Source organism: Ranitomeya variabilis, chromosome 1, assembly GCF_051348905.1.
Source record: "Ranitomeya variabilis isolate aRanVar5 chromosome 1, aRanVar5.hap1, whole genome shotgun sequence".
Lineage (NCBI taxonomy): Eukaryota > Metazoa > Chordata > Amphibia > Anura > Dendrobatidae > Ranitomeya > Ranitomeya variabilis.
Genome location: NC_135232.1, coordinates 858,198,380 through 858,218,663, shown reverse-complemented (window position 1 = coordinate 858,218,663; position 20,284 = coordinate 858,198,380). Strand labels below are relative to the sequence as shown.

The window sequence follows — 20,284 nt, the reverse complement described above, 5'->3', positions numbered from 1 at the left end:
TGCCTTCCTGGCTAGAAACATAGTTTCAAAAATAAATATGTTGTCAAAATTGTGCCAAATTTCCTCATCTACAACACGTAAGAAACACAGTTCTTGTATACAATCTATCGCGGCTTTAATAATTAGTGATAACGTGGAAAACTCTTCACACCAATAACGTCTTATTATTGTGCAATTCCAATAAGATGCCAGAAATCCGAGCCCAGTTCTCCACACTTGTGACAACCATCCGAAGATGATCTACCAAACCAATATAGTTTAATAAAGGGTTAGACAATATTGGTGAAATATATATAATTGTATTAGACTATCAGGTTACTAATTTCTGCTGAGGACCCTACAGTATGGGCTTCTAAAGCATCATTCCATTACGCCTCTGTTATTGAATGAATGAGTTTACGCTATTTGAGTAGATGCAAATTTTGGAGGAATGTGTAAAGCACAGCTATCACACCCGTGGGACTCTAAGTGACAAGTACCCTTATGAGTGGATATCTTGATATAGGCATCCTAGGATGAGAAACCTGATGGGATATTGCATGTCTCAATAAAAGGTATCTATAGAAAGCTCTGTATAGAACACCATATTTTGTATAGTTTTGGTTAAAAGACAATAAAAACTCATTTTTGACAACAAGGTGTAGCATGATGTTATATTGTTTCCAGAATGTAGGGTCTTTTGTAGGTTTTTAAGGTGTGTAAACTCTGGATGATATACCCTGTCCTGAGGGATGTAAGTCAGGCCATATTGGGAATGTTAAGGATGCAGTAAGCATAGTTCCTGGGCATATTTGCACCTTCTTGACTACAGAACAGTAATTTAAAGCTATACTAATATAGAAAGTACTAAAGAAACACTACAAGCAGTTGTGTTTTGCGGACTAACCAAGAAAACACCTCAAATATATCATTTTTGTAGTAGTGAGATTAGGATGTTGTGTGTGTGCACTTAAAAATGTGTAACTGTAAATGTAGTAACCTGTATATTAACCACATAAAGTGGAAAGATGACAAAATCATCACAAAAAAACCCTTAAAATTACATTGAAATAGAAATATTCTTCAAAGGAAAAAAAAATTATACATAATTTTAACTAAATTTTGAAACAAATTGTAAATCCTATATCTAAATATGACTACAAAGCCTTGACCAAGAACCGATAAAGACAGAAGAGGGCTCATGTTTAAGAGCAATATGGGCATTTTGAAGTCCAACAGCCCATCATAATAATCAATTCCACCTGCTGTGGAGATGGAAATAGCTCCCCTACCTCTTGGGCCAATGTGCAACTGCTACACCAATGGTGTGTTCACCCTTGGAATAGAAAATTAATTGAAAAACATGTTGTTTTGCAGCACCAAAAATTGGCTATATGACAAAGAATTGTCTTAGACAAAAATATGCATGATCTTTAGGAGAATATTTTAAACGTATAAGGAAAAGTAGCACATTTTAAAAGTAGAAAAATTTAACGTTTGCAATATCTGATAAGTTACCCATAAACACATCCTATTTACCAATTACGCCCAGTTTTGCTCTCTAGTCAATACAAACTGACATCCGTAATGTAATTTCCTACTCAATGATGATATCTGCTGACTCGTAACTCAGACATAACAATGTGTTTCCACTTTAATAAAAAACAATCCATATGAAATATGATTCCAGACCACATAATGGCTTCATATAGAACTGCCTGTTCATCAATGTTTTAAACAAGTGATTGTCAGCTAGAGAAAGGTTTGTTTTCATTGAGAATACTTTGTGAATATAGAAATGAGAGGGACTAGTATTACTGAGAGTGTACAAGTGAACATTCAGTGGGTGCTATTAAATAGGTTTTAGTAGTAGTAGTAGTAGTAGTTTAGATTATAATGCAATGTGCACCCATCATCAGTTAATTGCCGACACAGCCGCTGACTTTTTTCACATGAAGCTGCTTCAGGAAGTTGCTGATGGCCTTGTCCATATGTCTCTAGAGTATTGGGTCATCATAGAGGAAAGGACGTGTCCCGCTCAAGACTTTCCTTTATAAGCCAGAGTGGAGAGCCATTCTCTAAGTGGCAAGTTAATTTCCAGCAATTCACAATACATGGCAACTATGTTATATGACATGTCTGAGTATAAGTGAGTTGTCTAATTAACTATTTTCACTAAGACAAAATACTGTTGATTAGGAATTTTTACATGTAGTTGATTCTCATCAAGTAGTCCTGTAAATAAAAGCACACTTACCTTTTTGTAGGTTCAGTCATTTTTGGATCTTCTTTCAATTTATTTGTTTCACTGGTTTGTTCCATATGAGAGAGCACCACTGCTGAACATGATACGATGGACTGGTATGAATCTTCACGGCAAACTGGAATGAGAAAATGCATAAAGGTTGCAATTTTAGATGAAGTGTTATTTTTACTAAGGAGATGTACACAAATGTACTATATGGCCCAATACAGCATGGCGGTGTGCAGGAATTTTGTACGGCAAAACAAGTCTATTCTACAAAGTTTTGTGTGTTGCCATATGATGTATTCGTGTCATGTGGTAAAACTGACATTTCCTCCTAGAAGATTTTCCCCCTGTCCTCAGTAAAACTAGCACTCCAATATCCCTCTATCCATGTAATAGTCATAACTGTGATACAAGTTTTCCGAATGTATTTTAACCACTTTAGTTGAAGGATCTGAAACTCTTAACATCACCGTATTGCAATATAAAGCAAAATCAACTTTCTCCTACAGTATGTGGCCCAACCTGCGGTGGAGCTTCATAGGAGAACCAGGATTACAATTATGTGGGCCTTTAGCAGGCCCAACTTCCATGGCTACCCTTCAGCTCCTCGGGATCAAGAAGCGAACAGAGATTGGAAGTGGAATTTAAGCGATTAAACTACAGTGATTGAGCAAGTAGTAGTCACAGGCAAATGGTGGATATGTAACAACAACCGCCAGATAGTTGGTATGAATGGGATTAGCTAAAGAGCCAGCTTTATACCTTTCTTAGCAACCTATGACGAAAATGGAATTACCAGCCGTTTTTTTGCTATATTTGTCCCCAGATATTTTAGCAGCCAGGAATTTTTTTTTCACTGATGTGGATGTATAAGGCTTTGTTTTATATTGGAGAAATTATATATGTACTTTTTTTACTGTACATAGAAATAACTTATCACTGCACTCACGTTAAAAATAGCTACATTTTATTGTTCTATGCTTGTTTTTTAATGTTCATGTTTCACACCATATTCCTTGTTGAATTAATTATTTAGATTGAGGTAATTTAGATACCTCATCTGTGTATTTTATTTGTAATGGTGACACAAGTTAGTAGTAGATCTCAGTTGGGTCAGCTAGGTACACGTAGATTTGATATGCTGGGGTGATGATGATTGCTGCGTCCTACAGAAGTAATCGCAATGCCGATGCTTCTATCCAGTACTTTTTCACCACTATGTAGCCGGGAAAAGGTATTATAAACCATTTCTGTCTTCTCCTCATGGTCCCCTGCTGTGTCTGACAGATGGAGACCCAACCTGCTTCTAATAGATTGCAGGAGCAGGATCTTTAATCCCACGCCGTAAATTCACAATAGCGAGAAATTAAAGGCCAAGGTAATACTGTACCTGATAAAATGATCCATTAAATTTTATGTGGCCTTCCTAAATCAGTTTACAAATGTATACTTGTTTTTGTTTTAAATGGGGAAGAATAATTATGTTTTATCTCCTTATGCATATTGTCAGATCATACCATATTTTTGGTTTTAGTATACCACATACAATGAGCGCTATAAAAAGTGTCTTTCATTCGCAACAGGAACAACTTCAAACTGCATTGCATTAGTTAACATCCTGTGTATTTTTGTCAGATTATGTTTTTTCCTTTTTTTTTTTTTTTATAAATGTTGTAATAAAACAAATCAATAAATATACCTGAATGCAATCAGGTATTACATAAGTAATATGCTAATATCACCAAAGGAAGTAAGTTAGCGAAGCATTTAATATCGACATCAACATCAATACTGCATGTTCTGTTTATGTATGCCCAAATTAAACGTAATTTTCTTCTATGTATAATTAATTGTATATGCCATTTCCCTCCTACAGACATTAAAGGGGAATAAATCAAATCCACAAGGGAGGCTTCTGTACTATAATGCTAAGATGTTATGTTTGTTGTAAGCTAATTTAGAAGAAATATATTTTTCCCATGCAGTAATGTTACTTATTAGCATTTTTAGTACAGTAAGAAAAGTATTAACTAAGAAGAACATTTGTGCTTTAAACTGCTGAAAAATATGCTTAATATTTTTCCTTACAATGCACATAAAAAATTGCAATAATAGTTAATTACTTTTTTGGGTTGAATATTTTTTATTTGTATACAAAACTTTAAATTGTATTTTCTCAACATTTACAATATTTCGTAGCAAATTACAAAATATTGTAAAAACAAAAAAGCACACAGGCATAGGCTTTCTAATAGCACCCACTATTTCAGCCAAATATACTGTATAAAAGTTCTCATAATTCAGTAAATACTGCACATATTATTTTTAAGTTATGATTCTTCTAAGGTTCGGGCAGAATTCTCAGCCAATCAACATTGAGTATCATAGTACAATTGGTGACTTTAACTCTTGTCAAGCCAAGGGTGACATTAAGAATGAGCCCACTAAAACTCTGTTGACCATAGGAAAACCCGAGATACACAGCAAAAATAATAAATTACTGCATTTTTTATAAGACACACTTCACTATAGGATGCAGCCAAGTTTTAGACCTCAGAAAGTATCAAAAATATATTTTCAAATAAGCAAAACATTCCTAGTGGCGTAAATATGCAAAGTGGATAATATCACCAAGGTTACATTTATTGCTTATGGGTATGCTCACACAACATCTTTTTCAGATTACATCTAGAATCAGACTGAAAAAGAGTGAAAAATACGCCAAAATTGAATGCACTTATGCATGGCAATGCAAAACAAGCAGTGCATATGATCAGTCTTTCTGAAATTCTTTTAACCACTTCAGGCTTCAAAAACTGAAACAACGATAAGGCCACATTCAGTATTTGGTCAGTATTTTACCTCAGTATTTGTAAGCCAAAACAGGAGTGCGTGATAAAATACAGCAGTGGTGACATGTTTCTATTATACTTTTCTTCTGATTGTTCAACTCATGATTTTGTCTTACAAATACTGAGGTAAAATACTGATCAAATACTGAACGTATGAGTGTAGCCTTACAAATACTGAGGTAAGATACTGATCAAATACTGAACGTGTGAGTGTAGCCTTACAAATACTGAGGTAAAATACAGATCAAATACTGAACGTGTGAGTGCAGCCTTACAAATACTGAGGTAAGATACTGATCAAATACTGAACGCATGATTGTAGCCTTACAAATACTGAGGTAAAATACTGATCAAATACTGAACGTGTGAGTGTAGCCTTACAAATACTGAGGTAAAATACTGATCAAATACTGAACGTGTGAATGTAGCCTTACAAATACTGAGGTAAAATACTGATCAACTACTGAATGTGTGAGTGTAGCCTTACAAATACTGAGGTAAAATACTGATCAAATACTGAACGTGTGAGTGTAGCCTTACAAATACTGAGGTAAGATACTGACCAAATACTGATACTGTGAATTAAAAGTAGTGGCTTGATCATTCTTTAAGTGATTTTCAATTTCACTTTATGGCGCTCAGTCAGTGTGGGAAGCGGACGCCGGGGGATGCAAAGGTGAGTATGTACTGTTTTTTTTTTTACATTTTACACTGGTAACCAGGGTAAACATCGGGTTACTAAGCGCGGCCCTGCGCTTAGTAACCCGATGTTTACCCTGGTTACCAGTGTAAAACATCGCTGGTATCGTTGCTTTTGGTGTCAAACACGACGATACACGCCGGTCTGAAGACCAAATAAAGTTCTGAACTTTGTTCAACGACCAGCGATATCACAGCAGGATCCTGATCGCTGCTGCGTGTCAAACTAAACGATATCGCTAGCCAGGACGCTGCAACGTCACGGATCGCTAGCGATATCGTTTAGTGTGAAGGTACCTCTACACCGCTTTACAAAGCTGCAAGAGTTAAAGGTATACCCCTCCCAAAGTCATGTCCCCTCCCCCGTTTACTGCTTGGATGGTTTCTGTAGACAATCATAGTCCATAGGCACACAGTTCTGCAGCATTGCTGCATGCATAGTAAATACATACACTGCTCTGCTGCACATAGTGCAGCGTACACAGATTCCTGCTGTCTATGCACATAAAGTAACTCTGTTGTATGCACACACAACTCTGCTGCATGCACAACTGCAGAGATAAGTTAATGATTCTGATAAATAAGCTAAAGGAGAAAATTATAATCTGAGGTCCACTGTTAATTTTAATAAACTGCTGGAAAACCAAATGTGTATATGAGACTAGAAAAAAACTTTATTAATATTTCTTTTGCTGATTTCCAGCTTCCTTTTTCCTATTGTGACCTTCCATCTTTAAACTATGCCACCTGCACATGTTGTAGTGTCTTGGCATTACTAGTAATTTGCTGCTGCACAAAATAGCATAGTCTTGAAATGTTACCTTTTGTTATTTATTGCATACAGGGCATGCTTCTGAGCTATTTCTAATGTCAGATTTCATTCCTCCTATCCATCAGAAATGTAGTGTTGTCAGCAATCAGTAACAGCTCTTCTCCAGACACTGAAGGGGTGAGAAAGCTGTTATTACAGGCAGTGCTCAAGGTACATCGTTGGTAATCCAATCTGTCAAAGACAGTGTGCAATATTAAGGGCTCCTCCAGGATACAAGAGCCTGAAGTGCACAAACGAGCACTGAAAGTAGGGAAAATAACTTTTCAGAAACTGTGCGTCTCTGAAAGGAGAATGATTTCATTGGGAAGACAAAACTCTAATAAATTACAACTTAGACATATTCTGGATGTCACAGGCAATATGTCAGATCCAAAAAGTAAACAGAACAAAAATGTTCTAATTTAATAAAATCATTTTCATTGTATCAATTTCTACAACAAGTTTAATTGGTTTTTCTTATAATATTATGTATTATTCAGTTACATAATAACATATTATAATTTAACTTTCCTTTCTGCAACTCTTGCGGCAGTCTGTAAAGTTGAGATTTGGGTGGGGGTTGAAATTAAAGGGTATTTCTATCTCAGGAAGGCATGGAAATTCACTAGGTCAGACCCTAAATGGCCTCATTGTTCTCAGAGTCGTTAGGGTCCCAAAGGTTAAACCACCCACAAGTATTGAATGGTTTCTCTGATGATAATCATTTCCACGAATACATGGCTACCAGATGTTGTGTGACTGTCCTGTTCATTAGCAAGAAATGCATCTGTTATTCCTGATTGCCATACATGCAATCTGGCTCACATATAATGATAATGAAGCAACAGTTTTGGCACCACTCACCTCCCAATTGGAGCAAGTGAGAACTGTCAGACACCTATTTTAGATGATGGCTAGTGTTGAGCGATACCTTCCGATATGCAAAGGTATCAGTATCGGATTGGATCGGCCGATATCCACAAAGTATCGGATATCGCCGATACCGATACCCGATACCAATGCATATCAATGGGACACAAAATATCGGAATGGTTCCCAGGGTCTGAAGGAGAGGAAACTCTCCTTCAGGCCCTGGGATCCATATTCATGTATAAAATAAAGAATAAAAATAAAACATATTGATATACTCACCCCTCTGACGGCCCCGGCTCTCACCGGTCCAAGCGTCTGCCTCCGCTTCTAAGAATACAGAGTGAAGGACCTTCGATGATGTCGCGGCTTGTGATTGGTCGCGTGACTGCTCATGTGACCGCTCACGTGACCAATCACAAGCCGCGACGTCATCGAAGGTCATTCACTCCTTGCATTCTTAGGAACAGAGTCACCGCTAAGCGCCAGGGTCCGCCGGAGGGGTGAGTATATCAATATTTTTTATTTTTATTATTTATTTTTTACATGAATATGGATCCCAGGCCCTGAAGGAGAGTCTCCTCTCCTCCAGACCCTGGAAACCATACGCACTGCACACTTCCAATTCCGATTTCCGATATCGCAAAAATATCGGAACTCGGTATCGGAATTCCGATACAGCAAATATCGGCCGATACCCGATACTTGCAGTATCAGAATGCTCAACACTAATGATAGCATGTCCAAATGATTTTCCATCATGTCCTGAAATTGGATTACCCTATGTATGCAGCCAAATTAACTAGTCCTTTTGAACCATATAAATCACTATCTCAGGTCCTTAAATGCTATGAAGTAGACATTAGGAATTCATTTTAAGGGGGAGTTGTGCTCATTATCTACCATGTCTATGTACAGCTGTGCAGGTACACACACCTTATTGTACAAACTCAAAGACAGTGATCTTAAAGGGTCATTCCACTTCTTAGCCATTTCTGTGATTGAAAGAACTCTCTCAAGTGGTGGAGGGTATGGAAGCAGCCTAATAATTTAATGGGAGTGACAAAAACAATGTTGCACAGCAAGTTATGCTTTTTAAAGTACTCCCAAATAACTAACCTATGTTTCTCAAATCTCTTAGCATTGGACAGTGTCTGCATACGTATTTCAGGGGCTTATAAATTAGGTACTGAAGATCAATCAAATATAGAATATTATTCTTCCAGAATGTAATACATCAGCAAGAACTGTGAAGGTAGACTGCACATACAGTACAGTGTGGATTATAATACAGGCTGTAGCTAAGGATCAGTTTATGACACAGTAAGAATGTAACTCAGATATTTAGTGCTATATAATATTCAGATACGGATTCTAAAATTACAGTCAGTGGTGAATGTCCGCTTAAATGAGCATTCTCACCTTAGATATCAATAGTATATGCACATGACTTCTGGGGTCAGCACCTTTCTTCTACCAAAGTCACCCATGCTAAAGGGATTTGTCTGCTTCTTTAATTACCATAGAAGTGAATGAAGAGGGCTGTCCATATGTGTAGCCTTCTCCTCATTCATCCCCTGTCTAAATGCAATGGCCAAAGTTTGATCCATTGATCTTTGACATGCATGCTGACACATACATCAGGATTGGTTCTAGAGAAGGTGGACCTTAAAGTAAATTGTTGGTTACTTTGGGTGCTATTATCAAGGTGTTTCCAGAACTAATATTTACAAGCATTATTATGATAAATTATAATTTATTAAAATATTGCTCATAAATAGTTAAGGATTATCTATATTTCCTTTAAATCATTTTAACCTGAAATTGCAGGGTTTAAATGGAATTTCAGGTAAAAAAAAATGCATGACCTCTAGTTATAGTTTGTTTTAAAAAAAAAATTCTAAGCTTTACTCACCCACCATGGGTCCAACACTGAGTCTCCACTGCTAATCCCATTGTCTGCTGTCTACAGCATCGATAACATGTTAACAGAGCAGCAGCCAATAACCAAGCTCAGTAGTTCTACCCGAGTTGTTGGCATGAGCTTTGGTCCATCAAGCTCAATGTATGGCAGCAGTGCTGTCATTGTGAGCAGCGGTGAAGACTCTGCACTAGACCCAAGGTGGGCGAGTAAAGGACAATTTTTTTTTTTCTTTCACTTTAGCTGCAGTTTCTTTAAAAAGGGTTTAAGAAAAAGGATAGTTTTCTCCAAAATATGACAAGTATAAACCTGACAATGCTAAGTTGCCTTAAGCCAGGGATTTGTTAATTACTATATTTCAGCATTAAAACCACTGTCACTTTAAGATATATTTGTCTATATAAAATATAATAAAAATGCCCAGCATGTGCACCAAAAAATAATGGTTTAAAATAAATATATCTATATAAATAACTAGGAAAAACATCTATGGAAAAAAAGGGTCACAAAAAAAGGAATTTTATTGCATTCATAGCTAACTTGGAAGCTGGTTTAGATTTTTTATTGCCATCAGGTTAAAATCACATGCAAGTAGTTGCTTAAAAGTGTTGTTCGACACTAACATATTAATGACCTATACAGAATTGGTCATCAATATGAGATTGATGGGAGTTCGACAGTAGGCACCCACATGATCAGCTGTTATCTGTGCCAGGGAAGAATGTTATCAATTATAGTCCAAAAACAGAGAAAAAGGTGGCACTCACCATCTGGTAAAACATTCCTTTATTTAGTCCATAACACAGGTACAGCGGGAGAGGACCCGTTGAAGCGCAGCTAGCATGAAATGGCCATTGTCCACAGAAGGTATCCGCTCCTCTCCCACTGTACCCATGTTATGGACTAAATAAAGGAATGGTTTACCGGATGGTGAGTGCCACCTTTTTCTCTGTTTTTGGAATATAAGTGATTTATTTTTCTGGTGTGCACCCAGATTCCCTCAGTTTTCTAGTGTCCAGCCTAGACCCAGGTAGATTTCAATTTCAGCTGAGATAACCACAGAAATAAGTGCGGACAATACATCTCTTTTTAACCAGATTGTTATCAATTTACAGAGCCGGAAAAGCATGACTTTGTACACTGTGTACACTGTTTAGTGAAATGCTCCCGAGTGCTACTGCTCATCTCACTGTGCTATTCCGGGCCCATAAATTGTTTATAATAGCAGAAAGCAGTAGATTGATGAGGATACATAGCTTTGGCCCACCAATGATCTGATATTCATGACTTTTTCTATTTATGGCAAAATATGCTGCAATAGAGAGTGAGGATGGGCTGCAGAAGCAAAAGGCCAAAGATGTTTTGTGAGCAATCGCTGCAATCTTTATGGTCCGGCTGGATAACAAATAGCAAAAGAATAACTGCAACCAAAAGAACTTTTACCAAGGAGTCAGCAAGTTTATTTGTTGAAATGTATAATCTTCAGTAAAAGGATGTTTAATAAACTATCAGAATAAAGCTGCTATCAGACATCTAACCGCATTCCAAATTACTATTTCAATGGGATTTAAGAATAATAAAGATGTATTTTTTATTTTTCAAATAAAATCATAGATGGTATTGTGTCTCCTGGCTCGTTGGATCACTGATATCAATTTCAAACCTCTGTGATATTTACTGTAGTTTGCAAAGTGAGCTCAATTAAAGAAAAACTAAGAAGGTTGTTCTACATTATTAAGCAGGTCACCATTTCAAGCAATATGGGAAAGAAAAAGTATCTTTCTGCTGCTGAAAAGCATCAAATAGTGCAATGCTTTGGATGAGCTATGAAAACATTGCATATTTCACATAAACTTAAACGTTATCATCATACTTTGAAGATATGTATGACTTATACAGATCAAAGATGGGTTAGTGGAGATAAAGGCATAATGAGGAAGATTTCTGCTTGACAAATCCATCGGATTAAGAGAACAGCTTCAAAAATACTATTAGAAAGCAGAAAACAAGTATTTGAAGCTGCTGGTGCCTCTACAGTCCAGCGAGCCTCAAGGTGTAGCAAAATGACCTTCTTACAAGACAATGCACCATTTCATGCTGCAAAAATACCTCTGTGTCATTGGCTGCTATGGGCATAAAATGAGAGAAACTCATGGTGCAGCCACCATCCTCCCCTGACCTTAACCCTCTCGAGAACCTTTGGAGTAGCCTCAAACAAAATATCTACGAGGGTGGGAGGCAGTTCACATCAAAACAGCAGCTCTGGGAGGCTATTCTGACATCACACAAATAAATTCAAGCACAACCTATTGAAAAACTCAAGTTCAATGGATGCAAGAATTGTGAAGGCGATATCAAACAAGGGGTCCTATGTCACTTGGCCTGTTAAAATGTTTTTCATGGAAAAAGCTTTTGATTTCAGTAAATGGTACCTCTTAGTGCTTCTCAAATTACCAATTTCAGTTCATTACAACCTATAATATGCTTGGAAACTATTGTGCATAATAATTTGGAGAAGAGCATATTGAGGCATTTTTAGTTTCTGAAAAAATACTGTTTGACTTATAAAATTTGATTTATACTCTAACAGTTGATGATTTGAATATTGCACTCACTCATTTGCATGGACCAGTTAAGGAAATCAGAGAAAAAATAGCATTTGCATAATAATTTAAAAGGCAGTGTTTATGGTCACAATTATGCAGTATTATTGATTATATTGGTCTTTGTGTTGAGGTAAGATACATTTGTCCCTGAGTAAAAGAGCAATTGCAATTTGTACTGTTATTTTCCTTGTTGTGTTCATGGTACGGCTTATAAAGTTAAGTAAGTTGTGAGTGCCATATAGAAAATGACATGTTGTGACCTGCAGTTTTCTACCTCTCCCTCTAAATTTTACTCATGATCCATCAGGGGTACCAGAATAGCCAGCAGCCAAAATCTTGTGCTTATATGAATGGACATTGTGAAGCACATATGGTATATTTTGTCACTATACCACATACATGCTAATTTGCTGTCGCCATGTCTGTAGCTGTTTGTGCTGAAACCCCTATATAAGGCCAATAACCAAAATAAGCAAGAAAAAAGTGGAAGCTACAGAGTTTTGTAATGAAATAGAATAATAAACTTTATTGATTAGACAAATCATATATTATAAAATAGATACAAATTCCATCAAAGACCCAAATGTTCAGGATAAGTGAGAATATTTTGCAAATAAATATAGATGGAAAGGGTGAGTGTGCTCAAGTTAACCCACAATAAAAAATTTGAATTACAGTGGAGAAAAAAGTATTTATAGTCAGCCACCAATTGTGCAAGTTCTCCCACTTAAAAAGATGAGAGGAGCCTGTAATTGACATAATAGGTAGACCATAACTATGAGCGTCAAAATGAGAAAACAAATCCAGAAAATCACCTTGTCTGATTTGGCAAGATTTATTTTGAAAATTATGGTGGAAAATAAGTATTTGGTCACCTAAAAACATACAAGATTTCTGGCTCTCACAGACCTGTAACTTCTTCTTTAAGAGGCTCCTCTGTCCTCCACTCATTACCTGTGGTAATGGCACCTGTTTGAACTTGTTATCAGTATAAAAGACACCTGTCCACAACCTCAAACAGTCACACTCCAAACTCCACTATGGCAAAGACCAAAGAGCTATCGAAGGACACCAGAAACAAAATTGTAGCCCTGCACCAGTCCAAGTTTAGCCTTCCCATCTATATTTATTTATTTGCATAGTATTCTCACTTATCTTGTACTATTGGGACTTTGGCACTCTTTTCTCCCTCACAATTTTTATCTATTTTATATTGTAAGTTTATTAGTGATGAGCGCAAGTGCTCGTTACTAGAGTTTACCTAGGGTGTTCGGGTATGTACCGAGTATCGCGTGTGCTCGAGTTACATGTTAGAGTCCCCATGGCCTTGTTTTGTGGCTTATAGACAGTCACAAAGTATTCAGGGATTGTCTGTGTTTGTCAGGCAATTCCAGAATGTTTTGTGGTTGTCTAACAGATGCAAAACATGTGGCCACGGGGATTCGAGCATGTCACTCGAGCACCCGCGATACTTGGTGCATACCAGAGCACCCTAGGCAAACTAGAGTAATGAGCACTCTTCACAAATGTCTATCTGTATAATCAATAAAGTGTGATGCTCTATTTCAGTACCAAGGTACGTGGATCTTTGGCATAAATATAAAGATATATATTGTACCCTTACCCATGTATTTTCTGTTCTCTATAGTATTTATATTCTTGCTTTACAAATTGCTCTCCACTTGATCCACCGTACAGCCAGAAATACAAAAACGAATGGAAACAAATAAAACTGGATATACATTTAATGTTCATTCTCTCTATGAACACTACAGAGTATGCCAGGCATTTACACTTAACAACCTCGTAGAATGGTAATTTCAATATTTCTAGACAGCAGGAGGTGCATTTTAACAAGATCTGATTGCATCAAGCAGGTATGTCTTTATTTAATCTCACTGCAAATAGATGAATGTGCTTTGGTTTACAAAAGGATCAAAACTATTGGGAAATAAACTAGTGAAGATAAAAGAATAAAAGAACATTATCATATAAATGTATACAAGAAAAGCAATGGACCATCTCAGTAATATCTCAGAGATGTAAACCAGTGCATTACCTGAGTACTGTGCAGACAGTGGGTTAAAACTATCACAGCATGGAAGCAATGCATGGTTTATTACAGAAAATGCGGGAACATTTCAGTGCTTTTGCTCCAAAACATTTTGGGCAAATTGCAGAATTTCATTATTGGAAATGCCCAAGCCAAAATTATCAATATTTTAAGCCATTGTTTGCACCTTTATCAGATGTTGCATCAAAACTTAAAAATGATGAGAAAATGGTTCCGGTTAAGCTTATCATGGCACTTGTATATGTAATTGTTAGAACTTTAAACACAGAAGTTGCATGTTCCTAGTGAAGTCCATGTTTGGTGTCCGTGCCCGAACAGTAGTTGTTTGGTACAGACTTCAACCTTTACTGTTTGGGTTCGCCCATCTCTACACTGTGTTCCAAATTATTATGCACAAAGAGTTTAGGAGTGATAAGGTTATAATTTTTCTGTTAGTCATTTAAACTCATTGATGGTGATGTGTGTCAGGGCTCTTTACATCACTGAAAGCAATTGCAGATACCTGTGCAAATTAGTTTGTCAGGTGTGTCCAAATAAAGGCAAGACTACTTAAGAAGGCTGTTCCACATTATTAAGCAGCCTACATTTTTTGCCAAAATGGGAAAGAAAAAGGATGTGTTGGCTGCTGAGAAGCAACAAATTGTGGAGTATTTAGGTCAAGGCATGACCACAATCAACATTGCCAAGACACTTCATCGTGATCATTGCACAATCAAGAAGTATGTAGCTGATTCCCAGCACACACGTGTGCGTGCTGATAAGGAAAAATTGAGGACTCTTTCCAACAGGCAATTGTGTAAGGTTAAAAGAGCAGCTGCAAAAATGCCTTGTCATAGCAGCAGACAAGTTTTTGAAGCTGCTGGTGCCTCCAATGTCCCCAGAACAACAAGATGCAGGGTCCTTCAGAGGTTTGCAGCTGTGCGTAAGCCATCCTGTCGACCACCTCTATCCACTGCACACAAGCAGAAACGGCTCCAGTGGGCCAAACGATACATGAAGACTGACTTCCAAACTGTTTTGTTCACCGATGAGTGCCGTGCAACGCTCGATGGTCCAGATGGATGGAGTGGAGGATGGCTGGTTGATGGACACCCCATGAAAACACAGCTAAGGCGCCAACAAGGAGGAGATGGAGTAATGTTTTGGGCTGGAATCATGGGGAGAGAGATTGTCGGCCCCTTTATGATCCCTGAAGGGGTAAAGATGAACTCCATAATCTATGTGGAGTTTCTAAAACAACACTTCCTGCCATGGTTCAAGAGGAAGAACCATGCTTTCCACAGCAAGATCATTTTCATGCATGATAATGCCCCGTCTCATGCTGCAAAAAACACATCTTCATCTCTGGCTGCTATGGGCATAAAAGAGGACAAACTTATGGTGTGGCCACCATCTTCCCATGACCTCAACCCCATTGAGAACCTCTGGAGCATCATCAAAAGGATTGTTTATGATGGCGGGAGGCAGTTCACATCTAAGCAACAGCTCTGGGAGGGTATTCTGTCCACATGCAAAACAATTGAAGCAGAAACCATCCAAAAACTGACAAATTCAATGGACGAGAGAGTTCAGAAGCTTCTTTCGAACAAAGGGTCCTATGTGCAAATGTAACATCACCTAGAATAAAGTTTTCACTTGAAAACTGTTTGATTTCATTTTGTAATAAGCTGATAATGCTTATAACTTCACAATTGACCATTTTTTTGTTCAAAATAAAACAAAAAAGGTTGAAAACTCTGCTGTGCATAATAATTTGGAACATGCATTTTGAGTGTTTATTTTTTTTATAAAGATACTGTTTTCATAGGCAGTTTGTTCCAAAACATTGCAATTATGCTAGAATAGTAGATGACAGGAAAATAACAATGACTGCAATTCAGATAGGTAATTTAAAGAAAATATGAGGAAATATGATTTGCATAATAATTTGGAACACAGTGTATGTTGGCACTTAGATCACTTGTGATCAATGGCTTTTTGTGGGGAAAACAGAAGCAAACACTGAATTATAATTATAATCTTTTTCTTCCTCTTTATTATTCTACTTACAGAATAAAAGTATGAAAAGCACAGATCAGTAAAACATTAATATTGTCATGAGGAAGGTTCTGAATAAACATTTATACCCAATCCTTATTTTTACCAGGTTTTTATTATTAAACTTAGAGAATACAAGTGTGAAAATGCTGAGAAGGAGCCTTGCTAAGACAGAGGGTGTGTGCAAACAGCAGAATTCTGAGCACAGCAGACAGTGAGGGCCGGAGAGTGCAGAATCAAGCACCGGAGCATAACATGACAAGGACAGTTTGGAGTGGTGAGAACCAGATTGTGGCGCTATCAGTTACAGGATGAACCAGATTGTGGTGTTATCAGTTACAAGATTAAGATAAGAACATGTATACATGTATTTATGGGTGATGGTAGGTGTCGAGTTCCCGCCGCTGCACAGGTGGAATCTCAAACCATCTCCGCTGTGGTCTCTCATTCTCTTCCAGCCGCAGTGGAGTCTGCTCAACAGAGACATTGGTCCCAACATCTGGCTCAAGCTGATACTGTGCGGCTTGTTACTGCTGTCCTTCCAGGCTCAGCCATTGTAACCAGTACTGATCAGCAGAAAGCAGGCGTCCCTGGGACTAAGTCCTGCTTTTCTTCTTCCGAGCATGCCCAAGGGACCTCTCATTGGAGGTTGGGGGTCACATGCTCAGGTCCTGTAGCAGCTCCTATTGGACCACTAGGAAGGTCCCGGAGAGCTTCCGCTATAAAAGGTTCACATGGCCACATGGCTAGTATAAACTTACTAATGTGTGTGTGGATTTATGCCTGTTGATGGATGAAAGCTCCGAATCATTCCAATCCCTAGAGTTAATGACTGTTCACAAATGATGGAGTAATCTAGCACCAGACAGTGCTATCCAAGCACTAGAGCACAATCCTTACAGCGCCTATCCAGCAGCGACCGCCAGTGTGGTGCCGTGCACAATCAGTTTGCTTTCCTGGCCCTAGACAGGGTGGTTAGTGGCGTCCACCAGTGCAGCACTGTACACACTCTCGTGCAGTGAACATTAGTTAATTTTCCCCTGGCACCACAGTTGTGGTGCCGAACACTATTGGTCTAGAGGGACTCTTCCCCCTGTCCTTGGGGCAGAGTTTTGTGACCTTGCTATAGTGCTCACTCTGCGGTTCGGCGGCCCTGTGAAGCAACAGGATTCGTCTCCCTTTTCATACCAGGTGAAGCTAACCCGTGTGTGAATACGTTATACTGCCATATTGTGTCCACCATTACTTAGCAGCAGGTTCCATCTCTGCATGGTGGACCCCGGGCTGCCAACGCACCTCTTATCACTCACTATATTATACGGTGCGTTCCGCCAGCTCTAACAGGTGGTGAAACAGTTTTATTTCATTTTAATTGCATGCCATATCTAGCTCCAAGCCTACTAACATACAGAATGCATGCAATTGCACTTTTATAACAAAGTTACGAAAAAAGGTTGTATATTCAAGACTGATCACTGCTGTTTTAAAAGTGGCTTGAAGCAAACATTTATATTGTATCAGATTTTAGCAAGCCTAAAATTTAACAATTTGTGCAAAATTCTACATTAACATGCGAGATCAGTCTCCTGTTTGTTTTCCAACTTTAGGAAATGTGCCAATTAGCGAATAAAAAGATCACAATTTACTCCAAACTATTTTGCATTGACTTGCAACATTTGACACACTGGACTCAGGTTCTTATGTAACAATGAGAAGTGTACTACCGTGCTTAAAGTGTTGTGCTGATGTAATTTACAGCAATTTGTAATGTTTGTTAAATGGGAACTACCATGTTTCAGGGTGTAAATGCTATAGAAAGTCAATACTATGCATTAACTCTTATTTTGCTTATTAATTATGAAATTCAAAACGTGCGTGATCTAAACTGGTTGAATTTGCAAGTGTGCTCTCTTGTTTTCATACTTAAATGGGGTAATAACTATGACCTGATACTTTTGTGAAGATTCCTGAATGATCTACAAAACAAGGTTTTTATAGAAAATCAATTCCTTAGCATGCTCTGATATAATTATCTTAATAAACTCTTTTCGACTTGTTAGTCCTTTGTGTCAGATTTTATATAACAGTAAAGTTTCTGAATCACAGTCTACAGTTCCCTTTCCATTAATAACTACTTAGACAATGCAGTTTTTAATAGATGGTCAGTTTCTGCAACCCTTATAATAAATTTCCACAAGATATAAATGAATATGTGACCTGGTCATCAGTTCTATCACATTATTCTTGTGCTGTTCCAGTTAATGTAAAAGTTATCTACCTACCGGAAGCTGCTGTAATCTCATTCACAGTTTATGTTTCTTGCCCACTATGTTGGGCATGATGCTGCTGCCATCTAGTAGTCATTGCTATTTTATGTTTGTAAAGTTATCTGCAGCTGTAATTTCCCATAATGCTTTTTTCCTGTGACTCCTCCTATACTGTGAGTTCATATCCTATGGTGCCATCTTGCTCTGTTAAGACGTGCATCTCAGAAAAGAAGAGGCTTTTCTTTAATTCTCTGTCGCACCATTTTTCATACATTCAATAAAGAACGTAAAAGCTCCTCCATTGCATCACCTTCATTGTGTTGCCAACATGCATTTGGTCTAGCTCGACAAGTAAGAATAGTAGTGGTGAGCGAACGTACTTGGATAATGAGTTTTCCGAGCAAGCTTGTGTGCTAACCGAGTGTCTACAGTGTGCTCGAAAAATATGTTCGTGTCCACGTGGCCTAACAAACAGGCAATCCATGCATGTGTTGCAAGACATACAGCCGCAGGGACTCAAACATATTTTTCGAAGACACTCAGGTAGAACGCGAGCATGCTCAAAAAACGCCTTATCCGAGCACATTCGCTCATCATTGATAGCAACTTCACTAGCTTCCATTGCTTGTACAAGAGATTTTTACTCCCATGCCTCTCTCCTATGTACATCAGTGGCAGAATAATCCTACAAAAACTGACTCTATATAAAAAAAAGAATTCTTTTAAAGACCAAGTGCCAGCAATGCATTACTTTAATGTAAAATTGGGAACTCCATTATCTTTCGTATATAAAATAAAACTCTTGTTTAATAGTGTTTAATCCTAGTTTCTTTCACCTACTTTTACAACATTCCTGTTGGTTATCTTCGGTGATGTATCATTCTAAATAGATATCTACTAAAGGTCATGTAGCAATGTTTACTGCTGTTTAATGATTTAATGATAACATCAGTGTGTTTTTCGCAGACTTGGAAGGTGTGAACATATTTCATCAGTGTCACTTTTTTATCTGGCCCTGTGCTGTTATTATTGGGTCTCTGTTTTCCAATGTACATTCTCAATTACAGATAAGTGACCTATCAGATCCTAACTTTTAAGAGAGTGTTGCATGCTTTTGAATATTATTAATATTATTAGTAATTCAAGTAGAAGCAGTAGTAGTAGTAATTTACTATGATGGTGACTTGTGTCAAGTGTTCTTCATAATTCCATAGCTGGTCACCATGCTGTGACCTTTGGTTGTTAACACGCCCCAGCACTTCAATTCACAGTTCCTTCTGCACAAATGAGCTGCAGAGTCAGCTGTCAATCAAAGTTCTGGGATGTGCTTACATTCAGCAGTCACAGTATAGTGAGCAGCAGCTGTGAGCATTGACTGTCGATACTCCATGCGTGCACTGATTACTGAAAGCCTGCAGCTCCAGGGAGGACAAGTTCATTTACTCCCAGTACCTGCACTTTCAGTAATATGGCTGTGTAGCATCATAATGCTTAACATCTGCAGATTAATCCTATATCGGCAGGTAAATAGCAATTTCCAAGGTGAAAGGTTCCCTTAAATTTTTTTTAGATATTTACTAACACCCTGTGACAAAACACTCCAGGATCGCCTTTGCTGGGGTCAAAGGTCATGTGGTTTGAGCATTGAATTCTGAGGCGACAGCAGGTTTCCAAGTTGGCTGACCTTAGGTCAGGTTTATTAAAGTGAAAGCAACAAAGGAAAAAACAAAACATAAAAATAAATCCTAGCCTGTCCGGCACTAACTAACAGATACGTTGCTATCTCAACAACTGGGGGGCTTCTCCCTCCCAGCTAACAACACACAGTCCTTGAGCACAGCTCTCACTCACGTTTGTCTCACACAGACAGGCAATCTGTGAGCCCCAGGCTGACGCTGGAAACCCTCAGCTGGTCAT

The 20,284-nt window shown here is 37.9% G+C and overlaps 1 protein-coding gene across 2 annotated transcripts in view; it reads right to left on the bottom strand.

Annotated features, from left to right (window-relative positions):
• CCSER1 (coiled-coil serine rich protein 1) overlaps positions 1-20,284 on the bottom strand; it is a 1,470,964-nt gene that overhangs the window by 990,160 nt on the left and 460,520 nt on the right. For both annotated transcript variants that reach the window (XM_077277225.1, XM_077277233.1), the window contains exon 5: positions 2,237-2,360. In XM_077277225.1, the coding sequence (XP_077133340.1) occupies positions 2,237-2,360 (124 nt within the window). The remainder of the gene's footprint in view (positions 1-2,236; positions 2,361-20,284) is intronic.